The sequence below is a fragment of the Notothenia rossii genome, assembly GCF_949606895.1.
Source record: "Notothenia rossii genome assembly, chromosome: 9".
Lineage (NCBI taxonomy): Eukaryota > Metazoa > Chordata > Actinopteri > Perciformes > Nototheniidae > Notothenia > Notothenia rossii.
Genome location: NC_136907.1, coordinates 52625580 through 52651198, shown reverse-complemented (window position 1 = coordinate 52651198; position 25619 = coordinate 52625580). Strand labels below are relative to the sequence as shown.

The 25619-nt window shown below is 39.9% G+C and overlaps 1 protein-coding gene across 2 annotated transcripts in view; it reads right to left on the bottom strand.

Moving 5' to 3' along the window:
* LOC307018301 (low-density lipoprotein receptor-related protein 8-like) overlaps window positions 1-25619 on the bottom strand; it is a 196773-nt gene that overhangs the window by 66780 nt on the left and 104374 nt on the right. For both annotated transcript variants that reach the window (XM_079648475.1, XM_079648476.1), the window contains 5 exons: window positions 19646-20035; window positions 14935-15057; window positions 10610-10732; window positions 3392-3511; window positions 1745-1870 (listed from right to left, as the gene is read on the bottom strand). In XM_079648475.1, coding sequence (XP_079504601.1) covers window positions 1745-1870; window positions 3392-3511; window positions 10610-10732; window positions 14935-15057; window positions 19646-20035 — 882 coding nt within the window. The remainder of the gene's footprint in view (window positions 1-1744; window positions 1871-3391; window positions 3512-10609; window positions 10733-14934; window positions 15058-19645; window positions 20036-25619) is intronic.

Below are 25619 nucleotides of genomic sequence, written 5' to 3'. Positions count from 1 at the left end.
GGGGACCGAATCACCTCTTTTAAACTCAATCACTGTTTTCCTTCCAATTAAATAATGAACATTTAAGGAAAGTGGTGTAAACACATAAACTCGCTTCTCTGCGTAAAGATTTGAGTAATAGCTTTAGATTGAAAGTCAAATAAAATGAATTGGCCTCTTTTTCACTTTGTCCTCCACTAGTCAGATGACTTTTGTCAACAAGCCTAATGGGATATCATCCAAAGGAATTAGCTAGGTATCCATGAAGAGTCGCTTTACCTCATTATAACAGTTACGCATGGTTGAGCGCATCAGGCTGTCACTCAGGGAACTATCTAATGTGAGTGAAGGGACACTGGAGGACAGATTTATCCCGGCAGAAACTTGCTTCGCCTTTTTTTCTCTTCAGGGTTTAGCAATTATGTCAATACACGAGCAAGTGCAGAGGGATGATAAGAACCTAACAGCGGAAAGATGTTTGTGATTATGAGATGTGGAGGGCACAGAAAGCTGAGAGTGAAGTGTTGCACTAATGAGGCGGGGCAATATCTGAGAGCGTGTCTCGTTATCAAAAGTACGACAGCTTTTTGAACCATCAGTTGAGAGTCCAGATTTCTATTAATTGCCAATACTATTTTGTCAAAATAGAAACCCTTGAAGAGAACCTATTAAGCTTTTGGGGTTTTTCCCTTTCCTGTAGTGTGTTTTATACACTCACTTGCCACTTTATTAGGTACACCTGTTCAACTGCTCGTTAACGCAAATATCTAATCAGCCAATCACATGGCAGCAACTCAATGCATTTAGGCATGTAGACATGGTTGAGACGACCTGGTGAAGTTCAAACAGCATCAGAATGGGGAAGAAGAGATTTAAGTAACTTTGAACGTGGCATGGTTGTTGGTGCCAGACAGACTGGTCTCAGTATTTCAGAGACTGCTGATCTGCTGGGATTTTCACATTCCAAAAAAGGGAAAATATCCAGTGAGCGGCAGTTCTCTGGGTAAAAATGTCTCGTTGATGCCAGAGGTCTGAGGAGAATGGCCAGACTAGTTAAAGATGAAAGAAAGGCAACAGTTACTCAAATAACCACTAATTACAACCAAGGTATGCGCTCCAACACATTGTGTGTGATAGGCTAAGGGGCGGCACTCAAAATGACCATAATAGGGCCTTTAACCTGAATCAGTGATGCAGGGCTGACATATGAAGGCTCATCCCGAAGTTAGTTTTGTTCTTTTCACTAAACAAAAATCGGATTTTGGATAATTGCAGAACATAAACACATGATCATGATCCTTACACGTTTTGATCAGCAAGATAATCTTTACAAAGAATATTCAAATGTGTGATTTTGAAAGAATAGATACAAAAAAAGGTAGTAAAAAGCTAACAATTGGCTATAAACAAACTACTGTCGTCTTCACCGCTAATTTAACGACTGACTAGCATTAGGCGATATTACTTTTAGAACAGTCCTTTAGCCACTTGTTAGCAACCGCCTTTATTAAGACCAGTAAAAACTTCAAAATGAACATTAACTGACGTTGTTTATGTAGAAGAACAAACCGAAAAATCCCTCAAGCTTGTGTTAACCATACATTTTTTCAGGCACCAAACCAAAAACACATGTTTATATATATTTTTTTACTTTGAGATAAGGGGACCTAAACGCAAAAAAATGCTCACTCCCCTGGTCTGCGTCCTGCAGCACTATTTGGTCTTAGACACCTTGCATTGTTTACCATTGATCATTGTGACTCACCTTCTGCCTTGCATGTCTTGGTAACTGGGTCCATCTCATAGCCTTCATGGCATTCACATTTAAAATCCCCCTTGTAGTTGATGCAGATCTGGCTACAGGCGTCTGGGTTCTCACACTCGTCGATGTCTGTAAAAGACAAAGAAGAATGAAGAGAGGTTATCCATCAGCTGGAAGACAGAGAGCGACAGGCGCTGTCAGACGGACAGACGGTGACTGATTCACCGCCATGAGCTGCATCAGATAGGAGCGGCAACTCAATCCACAAAATATAAATAAAGCATTGACTTTCTGAGATTAAGGGCTGTAATGGAGGAGTTTATATGCACATTTATTGAGTTGTTCAGGGATGATGTATATTTGTAGCCTTACCCGGAATTTAGCATCGCAACCCTTCCTCGACAAAAAGCAATGGGATTTTTCTATTGGAATTTTAAATATTGCAGTAAATAAGACCAAACACTTGTTTATGACACTTACACATTTGTTCATCAGGATAATCTCTACAAATAAACACCACTTTTATAATAGTTGAAACATAAATGCAACCGCCAGAAGTAAATAGCTAGCTCAACGCTATCAGCGCCACCACCGCTAAGCTAAAGGCAGACTCATGTTCAGTTTAAGGGAGTTTAGTATTCCTGTTAAGTATCTTGTTCGCAACCACCATTTTAAGAGATCTATTGTAAAAGCTTCAGACATTAATGAGTGGTTAATAGAGTGGTTCAGAATTATTTTTGTAGGCCAATAATAGACAGAATTATTTTTGTAGGCCAACCAAGAAGTTAGCAAAGCAAAGGGGTCTGTTGACTAAAGAAATGGGATTTTCTTTTATTGCAGAAAGTAAGCCATTCAGCCAACACAAGTTCATCATACTTAGCATTTTTTGTTCAGCAGGATAGTCTCCACATATTGACACTACTTTGTGATTTTTGTATCGTAAATTATATTGGTAGAAATAAACATGAGGACGTTTAGTAGTCTATTGAGTCACTTGTTAAGTTAATCGAAGCTTCAGTCATTCACAGGTGGGGGATTTACTGACATGTTTCATGTCGTAGGACAAAATGTAAACATCTCTACAGCTTTTTTTAGACCTCATTTCAGGCATCTAAAAAGAAAGCACGTTCAAAACACTTTTAACTTACTGACAGGGGAACCCAGAACAGCTAAATTGCTAACTAATCTCCTGGTTTAGGACTCATTCCTGACCCACTCTATAACTCCAAGTGTTGAAGAAACACAGACATTATGTCATTCACTATAATAGGAGGAAAGTAGTCGACAGGGAGACTTCTCCGCTCTGCTTCCTCCTAACAGATCTCAGGCTTTTTCCTGGGGTGTGATGGAGAAACACAAGTGCTAAAAGGATGGGGAAGAGTGTGAAGGACAGGGTATAAGCGTGTGTGAGAGTGTGTGAAAGAGAAGTGTGGCTGTTCTAGATTCCCTGTGGGAGTGACAGGCAGGGCACATTAAACAAAGACAGACAGCTGGAGAGCTGAGAGCTGTCCAAAGCAATACACCAAAACACACTCCCATGGATCAATCTCACACACAAACACGGACTCACAGCAGCTTGGTCAGCAGAGCCAAAATGCCACTCGTTTCTTTCCATCTGTCTGACTGTCTATCTGAAGTTTCTTTACTTACCACCACAAGTCTTCTTGTCCAGTAGCTGGTAGCCTGTGGGGCACTGGCACTCGAAGCCGATTGGTCGATCCATGCAGACATGGGAGCAGCCACCGTTGTTGATCATACACTCATTCAGCCCTGGGAGACAAAGAAAGAGAAGCCAGTGGTCAAATGCAGCCAATCTAAGAGAGGAACATTCCAAGACTTAAATCTAGTGGTGCAGTGATGACACATTTTTGTAGGCCGACCCAGAAGTTAGCATCGCAAGGGCTCCCTCGACAAAAAGCAAAAGGAATGTTCTATAATATTTCGGGATATTGCGTAAAATAAGATCTGTGGCAAACACATGTTGATGATACTTAAATGTGTGTTCAGCAGAATAATCTCATCAAAACCACTTTTTTTATTTTTGAAGCGCGAAGGCAATAGCTACAAGTAAAAAACTAAAGTTAGACTATAAACAATCTATATCACGGTCACATGACACCCCGTCAACACCGCTTAGTTTAAGAAGGATTCATGTTCTTGGTAGTCACTTATTTTGTCACTTTATAGAAATCGCTTTTTTTCCCCCACTGATAAAAGCTGAAGAGATAAACCAGTGGGCGATTTACTAATGTATTTTATGCTGTAGAAAAAAAATCTCTTCAGCTTGTGGTAACCACAGAACTTATTTCAGGCTAAAATAACAGTTGGTACTGAAGGACAAGACAAGGGTACTGGAAGTGGTAAAATTATAACTCATTCCCAGGTTTTAAAACTCATTACTGCACCACTCTATAACAAAATTGAGCTTTGGGCTTCTAACCAAAAACATGTTCAAAACCATTGACTTCAAGAAGAGGGAACTGGAAGAGGTAAAACGCTAACCATTCCAAGGTTTTATGACTCATTCCTGACCTACTTTATTGAAAGATTCAAAGGCTTTATCATTGTATGCACAGTTGTTGGGAATGAAAACTTCCAAGTCCCAGGCCCCTCCCACAGTGAAACATGCAATATACTATGAGGAAACCTAACAAGTGCATGTGAGACTGTGCTGCAGGAAAAATGAATATATATACGTGAACATGGAACATTCGTGAACATTCGTACATGGAAAATGGAACAGGGTGAACAGGAATACAAATAAAATACTGTACAGTGGAATGATATACTAATAATTGTAATTGTATATAAATATTATAGAAAAATACACATATACGTACATATGTTGATAGCACATTGGGACATTACTGTGGCCCAAGGTTATCAAAAAATGTAAGAAATTGGATTTAGAATAAGCCCTCTGACTTTAGAATATATATTTGTAAAGGGTTTAATAGCAGTGGAATAGCTCATAATATCTGACAAAGGTGTATGTGCGGCACAAGGTGTGGAAAATGGATATCATATTCATAATCTCCTTTTAATCTTGGCTCTTGTACCTGGCTCTTTTTCAACCCTTTTTGAATCCTTATCAGATGTTCTCACAGGTGAAAAATAGGAATCAAAGAGACCCAACATCACACGCGATAAGCTCTTAAAACCCTGAATCAGGTCTATCTGCAGGGATGTGAAGCATAGAGGGGATTATCGATGTGGACCGGGATATCTGAGATGTCCCCTAAGGATCCATCACAGGAGTGAGAGAGGACGTCTAAATTAAACAGGGACAATGAGTGATGTGAAAGAAGTGGGGAACAAACAACGGGTAAAAACACTCCCTTTAAACTGGGTCAGAGCAGCTGGCAGAGATGGCACATAACAAAGAAGGAAGTTAGATTTTATTGTGCTGCACAATGACTTGATAGCAAGAAGGGCTTAAAAGTCACCGGCTTGTACATTTTTTGGGTCAGATTTATAGCTTCCAACGAAAAAAAAGAAGCTAAGCTAACTGAGTGAAGGCTAAAATAACCAGAAGAAGAATGATCCAACATTTCATTGAACAGCTTTGCTTTTTACACAAACATTAAACACGGATGCATGGTGAACAAGTGACAACTGGAAAGGGGTGATAGAGAGGAATGGATTAAACTACAGGGGAAGCCTCACTCCTCAATACGAGAGTGCTTCATTCGCTCAACAGCATCCCGCCCAATCTAGTGTAACACATTTGTCAATAGACAGGGAGCTTTATATCATCAGTCATTGAAACAGGGTGACTGTAAACAGAGTTTGTGTGTGTTATAAAACAGTAGGCCTACAGCAAAGCATCTGAATCTGCAAACCCACCACAAGGAGTTTTGCAAAAATATGCTTTATTCACTGAATATTTAAACAGAATGCTGGAACAATGCATTAACCGATACATATGACTTTGTATTGTTTATTTGTGTCGGAGTAAGTGTGTAAATTATTGCACTAAATAAACAGCATATTAAATGATCACAGAACCTTTGTGGATTTGTAAGAGATAGACTTTTATTTTGAAAGGGTATGGGCTTAAAATGATAACATATTAACATATTAACATATTATTACAAATATTTTTGTAAAAAGGGCTTTTCTTTTTATATACATGAGGCTGAACAACATTTTGTTTTTCAAAATGTATGTGTATGTATGTGTGCACTGTGAAGGTCTGCTACTTTCATTTTCAGATTTTCCTCCCGCATTTATTGTATAGGTATTTTTGCTATTATTTGAGGTTGAAGCAAAAGTTAAACATTTTGGGATATTCACCCATTTACTTCCTTTCGAAGAGTAGCCTATAGCTGGTTGCCCAGAAATAAGAAAGGTCCAGGAAGTTGTGCTCATTTCGGGGAAATACAAAAATGTAAACAAAATGTCATTTTCACACTTCATTTACACTTTATTTGTTGTGTGGATTTAACAACAAAAAATACAATGTGTAATGAGCGAGCTTTTGAGGCACTCTTATGTGGATTTTGTTATCTTTGGACGGAGCCAGGCTAGCTCTTTGCCTGTTTAAAGTCTGTGTGCTAAGCTAAGCTAGCTGGCTGCTTGCTACATCTTTAATATACTGAAAGGATATGACAGTAGTTTCAGTCTTCTGATTTATCTTTACGTATTAACCCTAATCCCTTTAGGTACTTTAACTTTTTTTGTTTTACAATTTCAAGCAAAAGTTTGAATAAAATATCTGAACATTAAAAGAGAAGTCTGTTTGAGAGACCTAGCTTGCAATGCTAAAACGTAGTAGCCTACTGACATTGTCATTCATGATTCTACACACTCCACAGGCAAAACAAGCCTTTGCTTTCTAAAAAATTATACTGATGCTATGTTGTTATTCCTTGCAGTAAAATGCTGAAAGTCTGTCCCTGGCCCTTATTTACTTAAAGAGTTAGAGTTAGACCAACTATAAGCTATAGGTACACAGTGAATGCATGGATGACCTGTTCAGCTCATCTGTGGAGCTTTAGCACAGCTACAGCACATTATTCTTTATATATTGTTAAAACAAATACAGGAAGATAAAGTTGACTCTCCAGGGATTGACTGAGGGTTGCTTTTGTGGGAACACTTCATCTCTGCTTTGTGTGAGTGCCAGCAGACTTTGAGCGGAGCGCTGCGACCGCCAGCATTAAATTCCCCTCTCTAATTCAGCTGGATGGGTGACAGCAGCCTGCCACTCACAGGAGCCAACTCCCTTCATGTCGCTGCTAGAATTAACTGCAAACGGAAGAAAGACTGAGATGTGTCTGTTTCTGTAGAGGACTCACTCCTTCCTGGGTCTTTGAGTGGGCTGGGTGGTAACAAAGACGCCTCAGGAGGCCATGTGGTAAGACGAAGAGCTTTTTCTAGACCGCTTCCAAGGACAGGCGAGATTTAGAGGTCAGTCTCCCACGAGGAAACAAACATGACGTCTCTCCTTTTCTTCTCGACCTCCATCTCTCTTCCTCCACATCCTTCACCATGGTAACCCATTATGTGCTACTTATGTTCTTCCCTTTTACACAGAGGTTACGCAATAGTGCTTTAGAGAAAAAACAACAATGCCAGCAGAATGCAGCCCCACCGTGTGACATGTAACTTTACATTATGTGTGTGTGTGTGTGTGTGTGTGTGTGTGTGTGTGTGTGTGTGTGTGTGTGTGTGTGTGTGTGTGTGTGTGTGTGTGTGTGTGTGTGTGTGTGTGTGTGTGTGTGTGTGTGTGTGTGTGTGTGTGTGTGTGTGTGTGTGTGTGTGTCAAAGACCCTGGCCGGCTTTCCCTTTTACACAACCCTCAATTTGGCTATGTGATTAAAGAACGAATTGTCGCCTAAACTATTAGTTGGACAACACAAAAATACTTATTTCCAATAAACAATTACAGAAAATGCTTTTTCGTCCACTTAAATATGAATATCTTCTACAATTTCTTTTTCATTTAATATCCTTGGGTTCTTGCCTTAGAATTTGACATATTGGGCAAACATATTTAACTTTTCTGGCATTTTATGATGATTAATCAAGAAAATAATAGCCAGATACATTGATACTAAAAGGAATTGCTAGTTGCGGCTCTATCTGTGATCACAGACTAACAATCCTCCCTCATACTGTGTCTGTTTCTGTCACACAAAATAACATAGCAACAGTCCCGCTCTGAAAACTATGTTGCAGTGTCGAGTAATGTTGTCATCAGCCTTTCAAATATAAAGAATTCCTTTTTGTGTGTCATATTAGACTGAATATCTTTGGGCTTCAGAGTCATTTCATACATCACCTGAGAGAAACATGGATGGACATTTTTCCCTATTTAATTACATTTTATATACCAAAGAAATAAGTCGGTAATGAAAAGAAAATGTCATGTTGTTTCGGTTGGGTGACTTTGTTGGATTCCTACTTTGAGACTTGAAATATTTTGTATTGTTTAGTTTTGTATATGGTTTGGAGCTTGTTGATCATGAAGTGTGTAGTTATTTCGCTGTGATATTGATTGGATAACTAACTGTAATCTAAATTCTGCCATCCGGCTTCAACTAAAATGTTATTGTTGTGTCTGTAGTAATTTGTCTGTATAACTATTGAATAAAAACATGCTGTAATGCTGTTATAAGACCCTCAAACATGACGATTTCTTTGTTTTGTATCATATTAAAGTGAATATCTTTGGATTCTGAAGTGACAAACACCACTTTGCTCTTGAGATGGACATATTGACTATTTTCACAATAATTGCTAATGAAAACAATCATTAGTTGCGGGTCTATTTATGATCACAGAGTAAAATTATTCCCAAATGCTGTGTCTGTGCCTTTCATACAAAAATAAAACAGAAACAACAGACCTGCCTGGAACAAGCGGGAGGTGATGGTGATGAGAAATGAATGGTGTGTCGGGTAATGAGTCCGGCCCGTGTATTTCTAACGAGATGTTGAAACACAGAAAAATATTTGTTTGAGCACCGAGAGAAACGAGTTGTCTTTATTTCCCTCTGATGTAAGGCTGATGCGGGCGAATGCAATCACACCGAACAACTACGGACAAGTGTGTGTCTGTGCGGCGGGGAGTATCACTGTCTCTCTGTGTGTGCTTTCCTGTGTGTGTTTTTCGGTTTGGGGAACATCTTGCGAGGGAACGGTTGAGCGAGCACAGCGATGAGCAAGGTGTGTGTGGACACGCTTTTAATGAGCTGAGAACAAGACCCCAGCTGAAGTGGGGAAGGGAGGTGTGAAGAGGCAGGAAGAGGAGGAAGAGGAGGGACAAAAGGAGGAGAATTACTCTCTGGGATACCTGTGTCGTAGTTTCTATCCCTGGCAGAGGTCAGCCTGCCCTGCCATCTGTCACTTGCACATCCTTAACTTTATCATCCTCTGAGATGTTGTATCTGTCTCATGTCCGAAACTTTCTGTCTGAGTTCTTCAGCACAGAGGGCTTTACATTTTCTTAAATAGGGGGAAATGGGAATCTACCAATCTGAGGGTCAGAGGTTCGATCCCATGCCTCTGCAGTCAACAAGGCAAATTGTCTTGGGCAAGATACTTAACCCCAAATTGCTACCCTAGACCTTCAAAGGTTCAGGACTCAAAGGCTTTATTGTCATATGAGCAGTAGCTAAAGCAGCTTTAGCAATCAAAAGCTTAAATATTAGGCTCCTTCAACAATACAACATACACCATACTTAAATACGGACGGCAACTGGCCTAAAAAAACTTTCCATAAGGAGAAACGCGCAGCAGCTTCAAAAACATTATGCAAATATAAAATGACAAAATTGCTAAAACACATGAAGAAACTTCTTCATCCTTTACTAAAAGTGCTGCAAAAACTAAACGCTGCAAGAAGCTCAAAACACAATGGAAATGGGGACACCTAAAAGTAAGGAAAAAAGTGATACAGCGCTTGTTGACATACAGGGATTATAAAGATGGCCAACTGGCACGTACCTAAAATGTACGTTTTGTTGGCTTAATTCAACAACGTGATTGCATGACTCGTTCTGATGTTATTGCAGATCTTCTAACTCGTTAACCTAGCTAAGCTAGCCATGACATGTTAAAGGTGGGGTATGTAATTTATTTCAGAAACATTTTTTATTATATTCCATGGGATGCTCTTAACATCCCGATATAAATGAATATATTAAATGCTTTGACAATAAATACATACAAAAATGTCATCTGTGGAAGCCGTGGCGCTGTAAAAAGCACGAGCAATCATTTTAGCCAGCCCGGCTAAAATAACTGGATGGCCTACCTGCCTGTCAGCCTTCCATCTCTGCACAAACTTATCTCGTGCCCTCATTGGTCATGTGCGCGTCCGTATGTGTTGGAGGAGGGGTTCTGTAAGGAAGTCTGAAGGAAGTGGCAGATTTTTTCCGGTTGTGTAATTTCAAATTCTAGCGCACTCAAGCTGGTTTCTCCAAAATTACATACCCCACCTTTAAGTAATGTAAACAAAACAATTTCTTAAATGTCCTCATGGTACGTAAAACAGCTTAAGGGAAGAAAGTATTGTGAGACAAGAAAATAGGGATGGTACACAGCAGAAGAAGCATTTTTCTAGTTTGATGCTAATTACTACACACAGGCTCTAGTTCTGAGCAACTGAGGCTGCTGCTCATTTGAATATGCTTCTGAAGCCTTTGAAATGCAAGGTAGTGAGAGGAAGGTGTTTGCAGTTTTGTTATGGCAAACATGATTAAACGGCGACATTAACTAACCGAATCCACTCACAACTTCATTGTTTGTTTCACAGAGCTTAGCCGACAAACACAATCTCTTTCACTTCATACCACACGATTATAGGAGCGAAGTAACAACCAAACACCTGTGTGAAGAAAAATAAAATAGGTCCTCTTACCGCACTCCTTCTTGGGCTCGTCTGATCGGTCCTTGCAGTCTTTGACAGAGTCGCACACCTTGGAGCTGTCGATACACTCGCCGTTCTTACACAGGAACTTCAGGGGGCCCTCACATTTGGTGGCTACAGAAGAAAAGAACAAGATATATCACCATCTACTCTATAAAGTGTATTTTGCATAGGCTATTGCAAACATAAACTTATGCAAAAAAGTGTGTGAAGCATAGGCCAGGAACCCATTGACTTTGCTTCGCAGACTGCTTTTTGTCAACTGTCCCCAGTGGTGAAAAGTAACTAAGTAGATTTACTCAAGTATAACACTTAACTACAATTTTGAGGTACTTGTACTTTACTTGATTATTTACATTTTTTGCCACTTTGTACTTCTACTCCAGTACGATTCAGAGGAAAATTGTGTACTTTTACTCCACTACATTTATTTAATACATTTAGTTACTTCACAGATTTGGATGAATGATGTGAAATATAATCAAGTGTTAAATCAGACTTTAGTTCCACCTGGAGTAAATTCACAAGCTACCCTGCAGTATACAAAGTCATTCAAACTACTGTAGCTGCTCCTTTACCAGCTTTGAGAACACTTTCATGACCAATAATTATAATCCAAACATATTGATAATACAGATATATATTATTCTGAAAAGGGCCAATCTTCACAATACAGTAAGTACTTTTACTTTTGGTTGTTCAAGCATATTTTGATGCTAATACTTTTTAACTTTTACTGAGTAACATTTTGATTGCAGGACTTTTACTTGTAGCAGAGTATTTCAACACTCTCGTACTTCTACTTTTACTTGAGTACAAGATCTGAGTACTTCTCACACCTCTGACCAAAAGTCCACACTGAGCTGAGGAAAAGGGCAGTTACGCTGCTTCATTTGCTTGGAAAAATATGCAAATATGAGTTGAAACTCAGGGAGCTGGTCTCTCTAAACAGTTTTAAAAAACTTTTTAGTGATCGAGAAGATGCTGTTCCTGATTGTGACCATATATGTTTTCTGTTTTTTAAATGTGTGTTCTGTAACTGTGCTGCTCTGTTTCTTGGCCAGGTCTCTCTTGCAAAATACATTTTCTCTCAATAAGAATTCTCCCGGGTAAAAAATAAATAAACGTAATTTATGCTGGGACATCTCCCCACCACTTTCTGAAAATTGCCAATTTTGTCCCCACCACCTTTTCAAAGTATAATTGGTTTAAAATGTTTTTAAAAACAGCGTTCATGAGATGTTTTAATAATCACTTCGACAGAAACATGAGCAACATGTAATCTGGAGAACAGTTTGTCAGTTCACTTTTGGTGGGTGTACTTCTGGGGACCCAAGTGCTGCAATTTGGACATACATTTAATATTGGTAAACCTGGTATAGAAAATAAAAAAGGAAAGATTGCTTCCCCTTTGCAGCAGCGGGGCACAGGCACTGCAATAGTTGTCAAAAAAAGTAAGCAAACAATAATTCCCCCCTTAGCCATGTGATTGTAATAACCCCCAAACTTGCATGTGCCACAATCAGAAACAGATTCCTGACACAGTTTCTTTGTTGAGTTGGGTTTGTGACATTGAAAAACAAAGCAAGGTATTCAGGCGTCTCAAGGTGTTGCTAACAAATAGTAAGCCATAGTAAGGGTATTGTTTCCTGTTTGCGCACAATACACTTGTTGTCTTTTATATCTGGAAAGGTGTCACCAGCGCTTTTTCAAGTGAAGCCCATAGTGTGAAGTCATAGCAAACGTCCAGTGGTTCACCAGATTCCTTCAGGCTCAGGTGAAACAAGTGGTAGCTTAAAATGCTCTTCACTCAGATATTTATATGACTTCACATACAAAACTGAGTGTAATAAAAGCTCAACTTTAATTTGGTCCAACTTCTAAAGCTCGGATTTCATTTCCTGTAATGCCATTTTGTACTAAATGATGCATCATAGTCAGAAGATGGAGCAGTAATGGGATCAGACCAGAAAGAGAACCGGGATGGATCCACACAGTATGATCAATGGTCTTGTAGCAACTCATAAGGTATTGAATGTATTATATATAAATGGACAATAATTTGTGTCCGGAGAACTCCCATATATTTTTATTTAAAGTAAGTTAATGTATAACTGGTACGGTTTCCATTAAATCAACCCTATCCTCGATCCTTTAATGATACTATATTCATTATCAGTTTTTTCCAGATACAAATGTGTATTCCTTTAACCTGTTAAGCCCTGAGCCTGTTTTCCAGGTCTCAGGCTCGAAAATGACATGCCCAGAACAAATGACCATATCCTTACTTCTAAAAGGGGTAAATTAATAATCTTTTTTCTCAAAGCAAGGTTACTGTGAGTTGGATGTAGAAGAGTCAGAATCAATATAAATGTTTTCATTTAAAAGTACATTCAGATTGAACATAGTAAAAATAAGAAAATTATAGTGTCCGTCCAAAAAAAAAAACCCACCTTTGGGATTATTTGGGTGGATTTGCAGTTTCTCTGGAACCCATTGGTCGATTTTGGTGATTGACATCTCTTTTGAACCGTTAGAGCCAATAGAATCGAAGGGAAGTTCCACATACACACACGTTACCATTGAGGAGTGAAAGGTAAGACAAATTGGCCGTGTTTGCTCCGTAAAGCTCTGTGTTGTGATGTCTGTGTTTGCTTCCCCTATCGCAAATTATGATCGCTCAGTGATGATACTTATATTTCTGGAATCTGTGAAATCTCAGCTTGCTAATTGATATCTTGTTTGTGCAGATCCAATATGTAATAAGGGTATTTATACCTAGAGTTCTGCGTGTTAGCATTTTTTCACTCAGGGCTCATTTAGACGCTTCTTGTGAGACTTGTGTTTTGTTTTCGGTAAAAAATGTTCATATCGTCAGTTAGCTGAGTTTCTTCCCGTTAAGTGCGTATGACACATTAATAGGTTTTTAAATGTTAAGAAGCCCTGAGACACAGTTTCATGAAAAAGAAACCCGCAGCCCCCCGCAGGGGCCTCCGGGTTGAACAGGTTAAAGCAATTAGAATGATGCCAACATTTGTTCAGTTTGTTTCTCTGATAACGTTATATTCAGATGTCCAATGACTATTACTAATCTGGAAAAAGTTAAGAACGACCTAGATCTAAAAAGTGTGAAATAAGAATGTGGCTTGAATAAAACTGTGATGACAGCTTCTGTCAGATTACAGACACCAAAAGTAATGTACTGGTAACTTCATTAAAATAACGGATTTACAGACTACAGAAAAACATTTTGGGAAAGTATATAGGGGACAAAAGTGTACCTAAATGACCAACTCAACAACATACATAATATAAATATAGTCGTTTTTATACATTTTAAGGCGGAAATGTTCCATATTATACCTATAAAAGTGTTCAACTGGCTCAAAATAACTTATCTTTTGTAAAGTCATTGTCACTGTGGTTTGCACTAAATTTAGTTGTTCATCTAAATAGCTTTAACAATAGTCATTTGCTGATTTTATTTTTCGACTCCTCTCCAACACAACTACTCAGTGTGTTTGGACAGCAGGAAATCAGGTCGTTCTACAATTATTTTTTAGCTGACTTCTTTATTGACACAACTCAGTTTCGCTGAGCTGTTGCTCTTCTGGTTTCTTTAAAAAAATTAAATAGTTGCTCAGGGACTGTTTGCTGCAGAATTATAATAGACTGACATTGCTTAAACCATCAAGTACCATTTGTATCCCTATTCGGAAACCTTAAGGATACATTTTAAGGTGTTTTATATTTGCATCATCAAATTTGGTAACATTTTGCCAAAACTGATATTAGAATTGAACTCAAACCAAACCAAAACTAAAATAAAATAAAATAGAAGGAGCAAACATAGATAATAAAGGGAGTTGTACTGTAGCATGCACTGTGATAGCAGTTGTGTTACTTTTGTCCTAAAAACTCACCTCTTCAATCTGGCTTTTAATGTGTGATTGTTGTTGTATTACTTGATTTTAAATTTGACTTTAACTATATTTATTTGTTGTTCTTTTCTTTTCACTATCTCTGTAAAGCGACTTTGAGCACCTGTAAAAGCGCCTACAAAATAAATCTATCATTATTATTATTATTAAATTCCCAATAATTCTACCACAGATACCACTAGATTCCAATAACCAAAAATTAGATTTTCACAAAGGCAGACAGGTGCCAAAGGCTGACAACACAAATATATAAATATATACCAGCAGAGAGACGAAAAATAGGAAGAGAGATTAATCAGACCCCGGCATAAGAGAGGAGGACAGGTGTGCCGGCAGAGAGGAGACAGACCCCGACAGGCTGACAGGTGAACCCACCGTTGACGCAGCCCGACTCGTCGCTGTGGTCAGGGCAGTCCAGGACCTTGTTACACTGCTTGGTGCCGTGGATGCAGGAGCCATCACCACACTGGAACTCATCGGGGCGACACGTCAGCAGAGCTGTGAGAGGGCGCACACACACACACACACACACACACTTTAAATTTGACGTGTAAATCCTCTTAATTCCTTCTAGAGGAACACAGCATCCTAAAGTAGGAATGGACCAAAGTAGGGATGCCAGAAACTGACCACGACCAAAATCAAAAATCGGACAGCCCTGGCGAATAATAATCGATTATTCGACCCCCCCCCCAGAAAAAGAAAAAAAAACTCTTGCATTTGACCTCATTTGCACTTGTCAGTTTGAAGTAGTTCCACGAGGAACTCTTCTTTTCTTTGTTCATCTTTAGTTGTCTTCACACTCCAATAAATCAATCGCACGTGTGGCGGAGAGGCGGGGGGGGGGGGGGGGTCGGTGTGTAGCAGCGCAGCGAAGGGCTGCGCTGCTGGCTTCCTCCAAGTTTACAGTAAAACAAACTGGTGGTGTGATCAATGGCCATTTACAATTATTAATACTATTACTATTATTAGCATTAGTCTATATTTTGGTAGAAACTAAGCCAGGAAAAAAAAAAACATAAATAATAATAAAAAAATATATAAATAAATCGAATAATCGCTGGCATCCCTAGACCAAAGACCTTTTGTTGCAATGTATACGTCTATCTTCCCTGGCCTGCAGAATAAAGGCAAGCAATGCTAAAAGAATATATTCTACAAGGAGGTTGTATTTTAGGCTTGGTTTACTTTTTTGATTGATTGCTTGTCCGTCAGCAGGATTAAAGAACAATGATGGCTAATGCTGATGGCATCTGTGCTACATTCATTATGAGTTCCAGACCAGGAAATTACAAATGAATGCCCCCTTATAAAATCCAACACATCGTGTTGTAGTGTCCACGTTGTTTCCAGCTAATGAAAACACTACATTTCGGAATAACGATTTCCAAATGCAGGAAAGGGGATTATAGGAGGATCAGGTGAATGCACCATGGTACTTCTAGGAGAACAGTGCTCTCCAAGTGCTATTATGTTGTAATTCAAAAGAGGCCCTTTAATGCTTTTTCCTTTCCCTGGAGTGTTACATACAGTGTTTTGCAGAGGCTCAAATCCCAACTTGCACAAATATAAATCAGAAAATTAGCATAATAGGGCCCCTCTGATCTACAATGGAGTGGTGCAGGCTGCAGGGATGACGTATTTAGCCAGAAGTAAGCTGCGCATGGGTTCCCTCGACAAAAAAGCAATGGGATTTCTCCATAGGATTTTGGAAAATAGCACGAAATAAGGTCTGTGGAAAACGAACCTGTTTGATAAATGCACGTTTTGTTCAGCCGGATAATATCCACACGTCTACCCTACTTTTATAATTTTCGAATCATAAATCTAATCGGCAGAAGCAAAATGCTAACGTTATGCTATAAACGAACTACAGGGTCGCTGCTTCAACGTCACGCCAACTTAAGATCCATATTCAAAACTACAGATTCAAAATTGTACAAGTTGAAGCTTTTGTTTTAACAGTTTGCAGGAGGCAGGTACTTGCTTTCAAGCAGAACAGGGCAAACAAACTTAGCGTGAGTTTTTACATGTTCGGCGTAATGACGTACAACGTCCGCGACAACTTATGTAGTCCTATTCAGCCACTTGTCAACAACCATAATTTTTCACACACGTACACTCTTCAAAAATCACCAGTGGGGTCACTGCTGATGTATTTAATGTCGTAGAACAAAACGTGATCCGTCTCTTAAATTTGTGTCAACCACAGACCTTATTTCTAGCTATTTTCCCAAATCCTATGAAGAAATCCCATTGACTCTGAGACGAGGGAAACAGTAGTGGTAAAATGCTGACTCACTTCCGGGTTTTAGGACTCGTCACTGCACCACTCTATAACCTCCATGCGGTTGTTTGCCTCCACCAACAGTCAAGTAGCAGTTTACATAAATATCATAAGTTCATTTTTTTGTCTCTAGCTCTGGTTTAGGAGCAGGAGTGGTCATTGGCCAATTGGAAGGTCAGTGGTTTCATTTCCAGCCCGAGCAGTCAACATGTTGATTTGTCCTTGTGCAAGATACTTAACTCCAAATTGCTCCAAAAGGCCAACGATGTGTGAATCCTCACTTGTATAGGCAAAAGCGCTCCATAAAATGCACTCATTAATATCTCAATGCGTGTGAAATAGTGATAAACAGCATAGGATTTCTTGAGTTATAGCCAACATGTGTTTTGTGAGTTCACAGCGACCTTGACCACCAACATATAATTAGTTCATTAGTCCAAGTGGACGTTTTTGCCGCAATTGAAAAGAAACTCCCACAAAGCTTTCCTGGAATGTTGCATTCATGAAAACAGGACAAAAGGACAGACATAAACCATCATTCAACTTGCCATAACTATCACTTGTGCAAGCACACTACCAATTTGCAGAAGCAATCAAAATCGTTGTGTTAAAACACATACATACAGTACTGTCCTTGTATCCATCCACAGTTAGGTGCTACCAAGGACAGTGAACCTGAACGTGTGTGATGAATGATTTTCAATATAGTAATGCAAAGATGAAACCACAGCACATTTCATTAACATCCCGAGCACAGACACGCATTTCATCAGCCAGGCCCAGTGTGCTCATATAACTCCTTTCCAAAGCACACTAAAACGCAATATGACTGAGGGGGAAATGATTTAGTGTTATCACAGGATGAGCAGAGCGTAGGGGAGGTAATGGAGACAGTTGCCCGGACACACATGTGCATGCACTCACAAACACATTATCTTTAATACAGTGTTTCTCTGGATCTGGGATCAATAGAGAAGCTCTGATTGGCCAATACCCTACAGACACATGCACTCAATTTATATCTAATGTCGCAAATATACTGATGAATCACAAAAGCGTTTGTGTTCAGCGGAAAAGTTGGCAGAATATTCGATTCATAGGAATGTAAGAATCAGAATAGTTTATTTATCACAAAGGGAAATTGGATTTTGTGACGGTTGATTTATTTAGAATAAAATAAAAATAAAATAGTCATGTAAATATAAAGTAAGTAAAAATGGGCTGGAAAAGATAAAGTAAAATAGAATTAAAGTACTTATCTAAAGTAAAGTAAAAATATGAAATCAAAGATACAATAAAATAAGAAATGTTATATAAAAGAGAAGTTACAGTGAAAAGATGCAATAAAAATAGAATTACAATTTTTATACAAACATAAGTTGAGTAAAATTGTGTAAAATAGACAAATTAAATAGAATAAAAGTATTTATAAAAACATAACAAGTTAAGTAAAACTGTGCTATGAAAGATACAATTAAATAGAATAAAAGTAAAAATGTGCGATAAAACACAAAAGAAACTAGACAATATTAAGTGTCTTTGAGCAACAGGAAAAGCGCTATAAATACCATGTACTATTACTATTATTATTATTGTATGGATCATTCCATTCAGGGTGCATGGGGGGGCTGAATGTCAGATTTTAGATTGGTTTTCCCCCAATAATCCATGATATATAGCCTATTATGATGTCCATTTAAGCCTAATAACAATGCTAGAAACAAAAATCTGCATTGACATGAAAGCAGGTGACTACAGAAAATGCTAACCACAATAAGCTTTGAACAAATGTGAGGTTGTGCCACCAACAGCCTAAAGCAGCTGGTGAACAAAACATCAATCTCCTATAAGTGCTGCTTATATGACACCGCAGAGAGTGAGAGGTGCGTTTGATGTGTGCACCACACATCTTGATAATGAACGGTGGGACTATCTGGGCTTCACACTCTGGCTTAGTGAGACAGAAGCTTCGGGGCTCCCCCATCCATGACCGGCTAATAGGAAAACCTGTTTTATCACAAGGCCCCATCTTCACACTGTGTTTATCAACAGAAACACACCCTTTACCAGACACATTTAGAATAAAAAAACGTCCCCAACTCCAGCAGGGCGGGAATGTGCTAAATGACAACTCAGAAAGCAGATCAAATATTGTTTGTGGAGAAGGTTTCCTCTGTGAAGCACACTTATCTTGACATACTTTTCACACCCGGTTTGATTCTGAGTAGTTTTTCAATGATTTGATCCAAACAGACATATTGCGCTGCCAATCTCAGTCGTAGTGAAATGTTCTCATGACACAAGGAAACAACATGGATCACTCCATTCAGGCCACAACGGGGTGTGTGATTTTACATGGGAATATTTGTTTTCTCCCAAAAATCCATGAAATATAGCGTATTGCAATGCACATTGCATTCAGGGTATTAATAATACTGTGAAAATAATCTCCTTAGCTTGCAAGAATAATTTAGTATGTTGAAGAAGTTGTACTGATGTGGGGGTCCCTTGGAGCAGCATATTTGCTTCATACTATAACAAGAACATAAGACTACACTCACATAAGAATGAAAAAAGTGTCATAGTGCTACATTTATTATTGTTATAAGTGGTGATATTCTTTATGGTTTTACTTCTCTATTGTACTGAATCTATACCTAATCTAACCCATTAACATATTCTATTCGTACACCCTTTCAGTCAGATAAAACTGCCTTCCACACATAAATAAAGGGACAGACTTTAAACAACGAAGAATGTATAGCTCCTAAAAGAAATGCAAAGAAAAGAGGAACTCACGGCATTCAAACTCATCCGACTTGTCCTTGCAGTCTGGGTCTCCGTCACACTTCCATGCGAGCCGCACACACTCCCCGTTAGCGCAGCGGTACTCCTCCGTGGTGCAGTTAGTCCGGCGATTGGTCAGGTACGGGACCCCGTCTCCACCGCAGCGCTCCGGCCCCTCGTCTGAACTGTCTGCACAGTCGGGGTCCCCGTCGCAGCTCCACATGAGCGGCACACACTCAGAGGAGTTGCAGCGGAAGTGGTTGGGCCCGCAGGTCAGAGGGGAGGAGCACTTCAGTTCATCACTGCCGTCCCCGCAGTCATCGTCCCCGTCGCACACGTAGACCGTGGCCAAGCACTTACGGTTACCGCACATGAACTCACCGCTGGGGCAGGCTTTGGCATCTAGAGGACAGGAAGAGAGGAATGTGAGTTGGTTTGAAAAGCTAATAAAGGTCTGTCTGCCTAACTGGTTGTTGATTGGCTAATGGTTACACAAGCCAAAAAAATCGTTATGACATCATAAAGTGGCCAAAATCTGATCAACTCATTTACAGACAGGTTTTTATGTAAATGGATCAGGACAAAAAGAGAACTAATATTCCTCAAACTTGCAGGGTCTCTTTACACAGAGGGGACACATGTTTATGTATAACAGACATGAAAAAGTGGATTTTGCATAATAGGTGACCTTTAATGATAATAGAAAATGTTTTAATCTGCGTCTGCTTTAGGCAGCAGTGATTAAAATATGTCAAAGCTTGAATAAACTAAGTGGGTGAGGACCTTTACAAACAAGTTGACTTTACTCTGAAATGCAATTAATGTCGCATTATCTTCCCTTCTAAAGTGTCTGTGCTTATTCTATCTTACATATTTTAAACCAAGTTCAGACTGATGAAATTCATGTTTTGGAACCATTTAGTATAAGGTTGGTTAGATGAGTTTATTTTTAAGCTATTTGGTTAATGTTATTTCTGTTTACCGTCAGGGCCCCTATATTAAAATGTTGGATAGCTTATCTAGGCGTTCAATTTGTTTATGTCGATTTTGAATAAAACAATTGAATTGAAGGTGATACATTTATTTTGAGTACACCTATGCAGTTTGACTGAACAAAGACATATTACATTCATTTTCAGGTTCATATTTGTATTATGTGCCTCTACTCTGAAATGTCTCCATGCTTTAATGTTCAAAAAGCTCTTTATTTTTCTCATACTGCCTTTTCATTTCATCTAATCGTTTATTTGAAGAGGGACAATGCACATTGATGAAAATTTTTAACCATTAATTCTTCAAAATGTAAATATGCCAGATTTGAGCTTTGAGCTCATTTCCATCCGTAGTCCCTCACATACAACATTTAAGAACATGACATTCATATACATAGCAAAAATAAATACATGATATGCAGAAAGAGCATGAGCAGCATACAAGCATTAACCACATGGCAGTAGAATGTAGCAGCTACGACATATAAAGTGCAAGAGAAGATACAAGAGCTACCTAAAGTGCAAGAGGAGATACCCCTGTGTTAAAGTTTAGTCAGTGGTGGTTGCACGTATGTTTGTTTCTCAACCATTCTTTGAGTTGACCTTTAAAACTGTTCAAAGTGGGACAATCCCGTAACTCAGTTGGGAGGCTGTTCCACAATGAGCTGGCCTTAATTGATAGTGCTGCAGCACCTCTTTTCACCCTCTGTCTGAAACCAGAGCCCAGTCTGCTCTGATTGGTTAGCTGGCCGGCTCTGTTGTGAATGGAGATGTATCTGAAAGGACCTGTCCCTGGTCCTAACACCTTACTCACAGGTAAGACTGAGGCCCCGGCCACACGAGGACGCATACGGCTAAACGCATAGGATTAACGCAAACGCAATCGCAAAAAAACTTTCATCCACACGCAATGTTCACCGGATAGTGTCTGTCCACACGAGACAGCTCCGTTTAGCTCCAACCGCTGGAGAAGCTGCAGTACATATAAAGGAGCCTGTACGTGGCGCTGTAACTTCCTCCACAAAAGCAGTGAAGAAGCATGGTTGTCATGGTTGCCCTTCTGTTTATTCTCCGCGTTGGGGGCCGAGGGAACCGGGCAGAGTTTTTCGCCAGTCAACATGTGTTGAAGTTTAAATCTTCCGGACAAAATTATAAAAGTGCCAGTCAAAGGTCTTCTTTGTTATTTATGTAATATTCTGTTCTATGGACATGTAAGTGTCTACATAAACAGATGAAGCGGACTACTTATATCATTCCGAGTGTCCATCTTTATTTCCACTGGCGCGTAACATGCACACATACATCACCTCATCCACGTGATCTCTGTAATCAAAGATCTTGTATTCACCAAGATGTTACATCCCCCTTCTTTAGAAAAGAACAGTATAGCTGCCATTACAAATTATAACCATATGTATTTAAAATAAATGTACGTCTTGAGGCACTATATCTACTAATTGTGATTGCTCTATCACTGAGGGAATATTATAAGGCTGGTACATTAACATTTAGTACTTCTGCAGTTTAACTTATCTTGTTGAACAGTTGCCCAGAAATAATTATAATAGAGCATGTAGTACTGCTTCTGAAACAAAACTTTTGAATTCAATTTCTAAACAAACAAAATCACAGTGCATTGTCAGTGTTGCATAATACACAGATTCAATCAAAGTGCACTGTCAGTATTACATTTCTCTTTTCTTTTCACAGGTTTAACACATCTCTTGGCTTCACTATGCGATCTTGGGATCTTATTGTAAACAATGTGTGATTGCTCTCTGGGGCCTGTTTGTTTCTCAGTGTCCTGCTGCAAAGTCTCAGTGTCCTCAGGCTCCAACTGCTCGTCTGATGGATTCTCCTGATCTGTGTCACTCTCACATGTTTGTAGGAGGTGACGCCTGTTGCGCCGAAACATGTGACCTCCGTCCGTGCAGATGTTGTAGGATCTCTGGGTACCTGCTGGCTCGACTACTGTTGCAGGTTTCCATGTCCCTGTTGGAAGCTGGAAGCGGATCGTGGCTCCCACTGGTAGTGCAGGCAGTGATCTGGCATTCCTGTCATAATATTGTTTTTGTCGTTTTTGGCACTGTTCTCTCCTGCTGTGAACGGTGCTGCGACAGGCAAGCTCTGGTTGTAGATGCTTTTCAGTGGTGGGAAGGATGGAGCGCAGACGCTTGCTCATGAGTAGCTGCGCTGGCGATTTCAAACCATCCACTGGTGTGTTTCTATACTCCAACAAGCTGAGGTACAGGTCAGTTCTCTGAGCGTGTGCTTTGTCCATGAGAGCTTTGGCAGTCTGGACTGTTTTTTCTGCTAGCCCGTTGCTCTGTGGATACAGAGGACTGCTTGTGACATGCTTGAAGTCCCATGCATGAGCAAAAGCTTTAAACTCTTGTGAACTGTAGCAAGGTCCATTATCGCTGACTAGTGTCTGTGGTATTCCAAATCGAGCGAACATGGCCTTCAGCTTTTGGATGACTACTGAGGAGGTGAGGCTGGTGATTTTTTCTACCTCAAAGTACCTACTATAATAGTCAACTACAACTACATAGTCAGTACTGTTCCATGCGAACAGATCAGTGGCTATTACCTGCCAGGGTTGTTCTGGGATTGGGTGTCACATCATAGGCTCTTTTGGGAGTGAGCTGCGTCGCTCAAGGCAGGTGCTGCATGTCCCTACTAGTGTCTCTATCTGCTGACCCATCCTTGGCCAGATGTGTCGTGTGTGAGCTTTATATTCCAGTATCCAGATCTGGCGTCTAGTACACTGAAATACTGTGCTCAAGCCAGTTTTGGTGTAACATCATCTAGAGTAGGGAGTGGATAGTGGGGTCTTTGGATAGCTTTGTTCAGGGCGCGGGGGTCTAGGCATATGCTCAGCCTATTTGTTTTCGGCTTTTCCAACACTACTAGTGCATTAACCCATTCAGTTGGCTCTGTGACTTTTTTGATAACGTCCAGTTTTTCCATGTCGTGCAACTCATCCTTGAGCCGGTCACGCAGAACATATGGGATGCGTCGAGGTGGACATACCACTGGTGGCACAGAGGGTTTGAGTTGGAAACTGCATTCTCCAGGAAACAGTCCGATGCCTTTAAACACATCAGCAAACTCTTCCATCAAGGTTGTGTGTGTTATTGGCTTTGCATCAACTACATGTATCATTTTGACTAGGTTTAAATCTAGACATGCTCTTAAGCCTAACAGAGGTGGAGCATTTGTATGGACTATGTCAAAACCTACCATGGCTGTTTTCTCACCGTGTTTACATGTCAGTCTACATGTTCCTTCTGCTTCTATCTTGTGCCCACCATAATCTGAGAGTTTGCTTGATGGGGGGCCTAGTATTACACTTCCATATATCTTGCGGAATGTGTCTGCTGGTATAATACTACTCTGAGCACTAGTGTCCATTTTAAACTTCAGTTTGTTCCTCGCTTTTCCTATTTCTACTTCTGCATATGTCTGTTCTCTATCTTTGTTTTCATGCTCTTTTATGATAGCATCAATATAGAGTTCTTCTAGTGATTGTTCTGCACTGTTTGAGATGGTATGCAATTTTCTGGGATTATATCTCGTCTGTGGCTGCTGTGTTTGTGACCTACACACTTTAGCAAAGTGGTTGGGCTTCTTGCATTTGCTGCATTGGCGACCCTTTGCTGGACATTCCTCATTGCGGCTGTGCTCCCTCCCGCATGCTCCACATTCCTGTTACGATCATTCCATGTCGTCTTGCGCCCACGGGATGCTTGGTCTGCTCTAAAAGTTTTTCTGCTAACCGCGTGAGCAGAGCGAATGTCGTGGCTAGCAGCGGGAGTTAGCATTGTCTTTAGCTGCTGCCCTGATAGCTCATGTGAAAGTGCAATGTCAATGGCTTTCTCTAGCGTCAAGTCTGGACCGTGACATAGCAGTTTTTCGCGCACTCTTAGTGAGTTTGTAGCAAAGACAATCCTGTCTCTAATCATATCCTCACTGTTTGGGTAGTTGCGGTCTTTACTTAGCAATTTTAGCTCCGTTACAAACTGGTCAAAACTCTCACTGTCGCCTTGGATTTTTTCATGAAATTTATAGCGCGCAATTATGGGATTTGCTTTCGGAGTTACATAAGCTTCAAAACCGTAATAGTACGTTTTTATTACCTTACTTTGGTCTTCTGTGAGAGTCCATGTGTAAAAAACATCTCTGCCTTTTTCCCCAATCTATAACAGTAGATAGCTACATTGTTCCTCCTCGTCTTTAGCATGTAGCGGGCCTGAAAACATTAGCTGCACATGCTGCCGAAACTTTCTCCATGCGTCCGGCAGATTGGACGAGTCCCAGTCCATTCGTGGTGTTGGAACGCCTGTGTTCTCCATCTTCCGTCGACAGGTCGATGATAAATGAACTAACTCTGACACCATGTAATATTCTGTTCTATGGACATGTAAGTGTCTACATAAACAGATGAAGCGGACTACTTCTATCATTCCGAGTGTCCATCTTTATTTCCACTGGCGAGTAACATGCACACATACATCACGTCATCCACGTGATCTCTGTAATCAAAGATCTTGTATTCACCAAGATGTTACAATTTATTGAGCTTTAAAACAAATGAATAACGAATCTATATAATATAATAATAAAATACATGGAGCATCTTATTCCTCCCTCTCTTCTGACAGCGTCAGTGTCTGTCTCATGCAGCTGCTGATCCAGTAATGAGTGACCCGACAGTAAAAATAAACATATTTATAACTAGTTTAGGTAGTTTGAGAGGTAATTAAAATAGTTAAGGGTGATGATCTGACTTGAAGTGTGTGTTGTGCTCCGTTCACCGCTGCATCACAGCGGGAGGAGCTGCAGGTGAGCAGAGCTGCGTGTCTCCGTCCTGTCAGATTAAACTTCACTCGCGTTTATGTCCATATCGAGAGAAAGATAAATCATCTGAATTCAGTGTGCAGTTTACTTTGACGCGGGGGGTGAGCAGCAGAGGTGGGGAGAGGCGGGGCTAT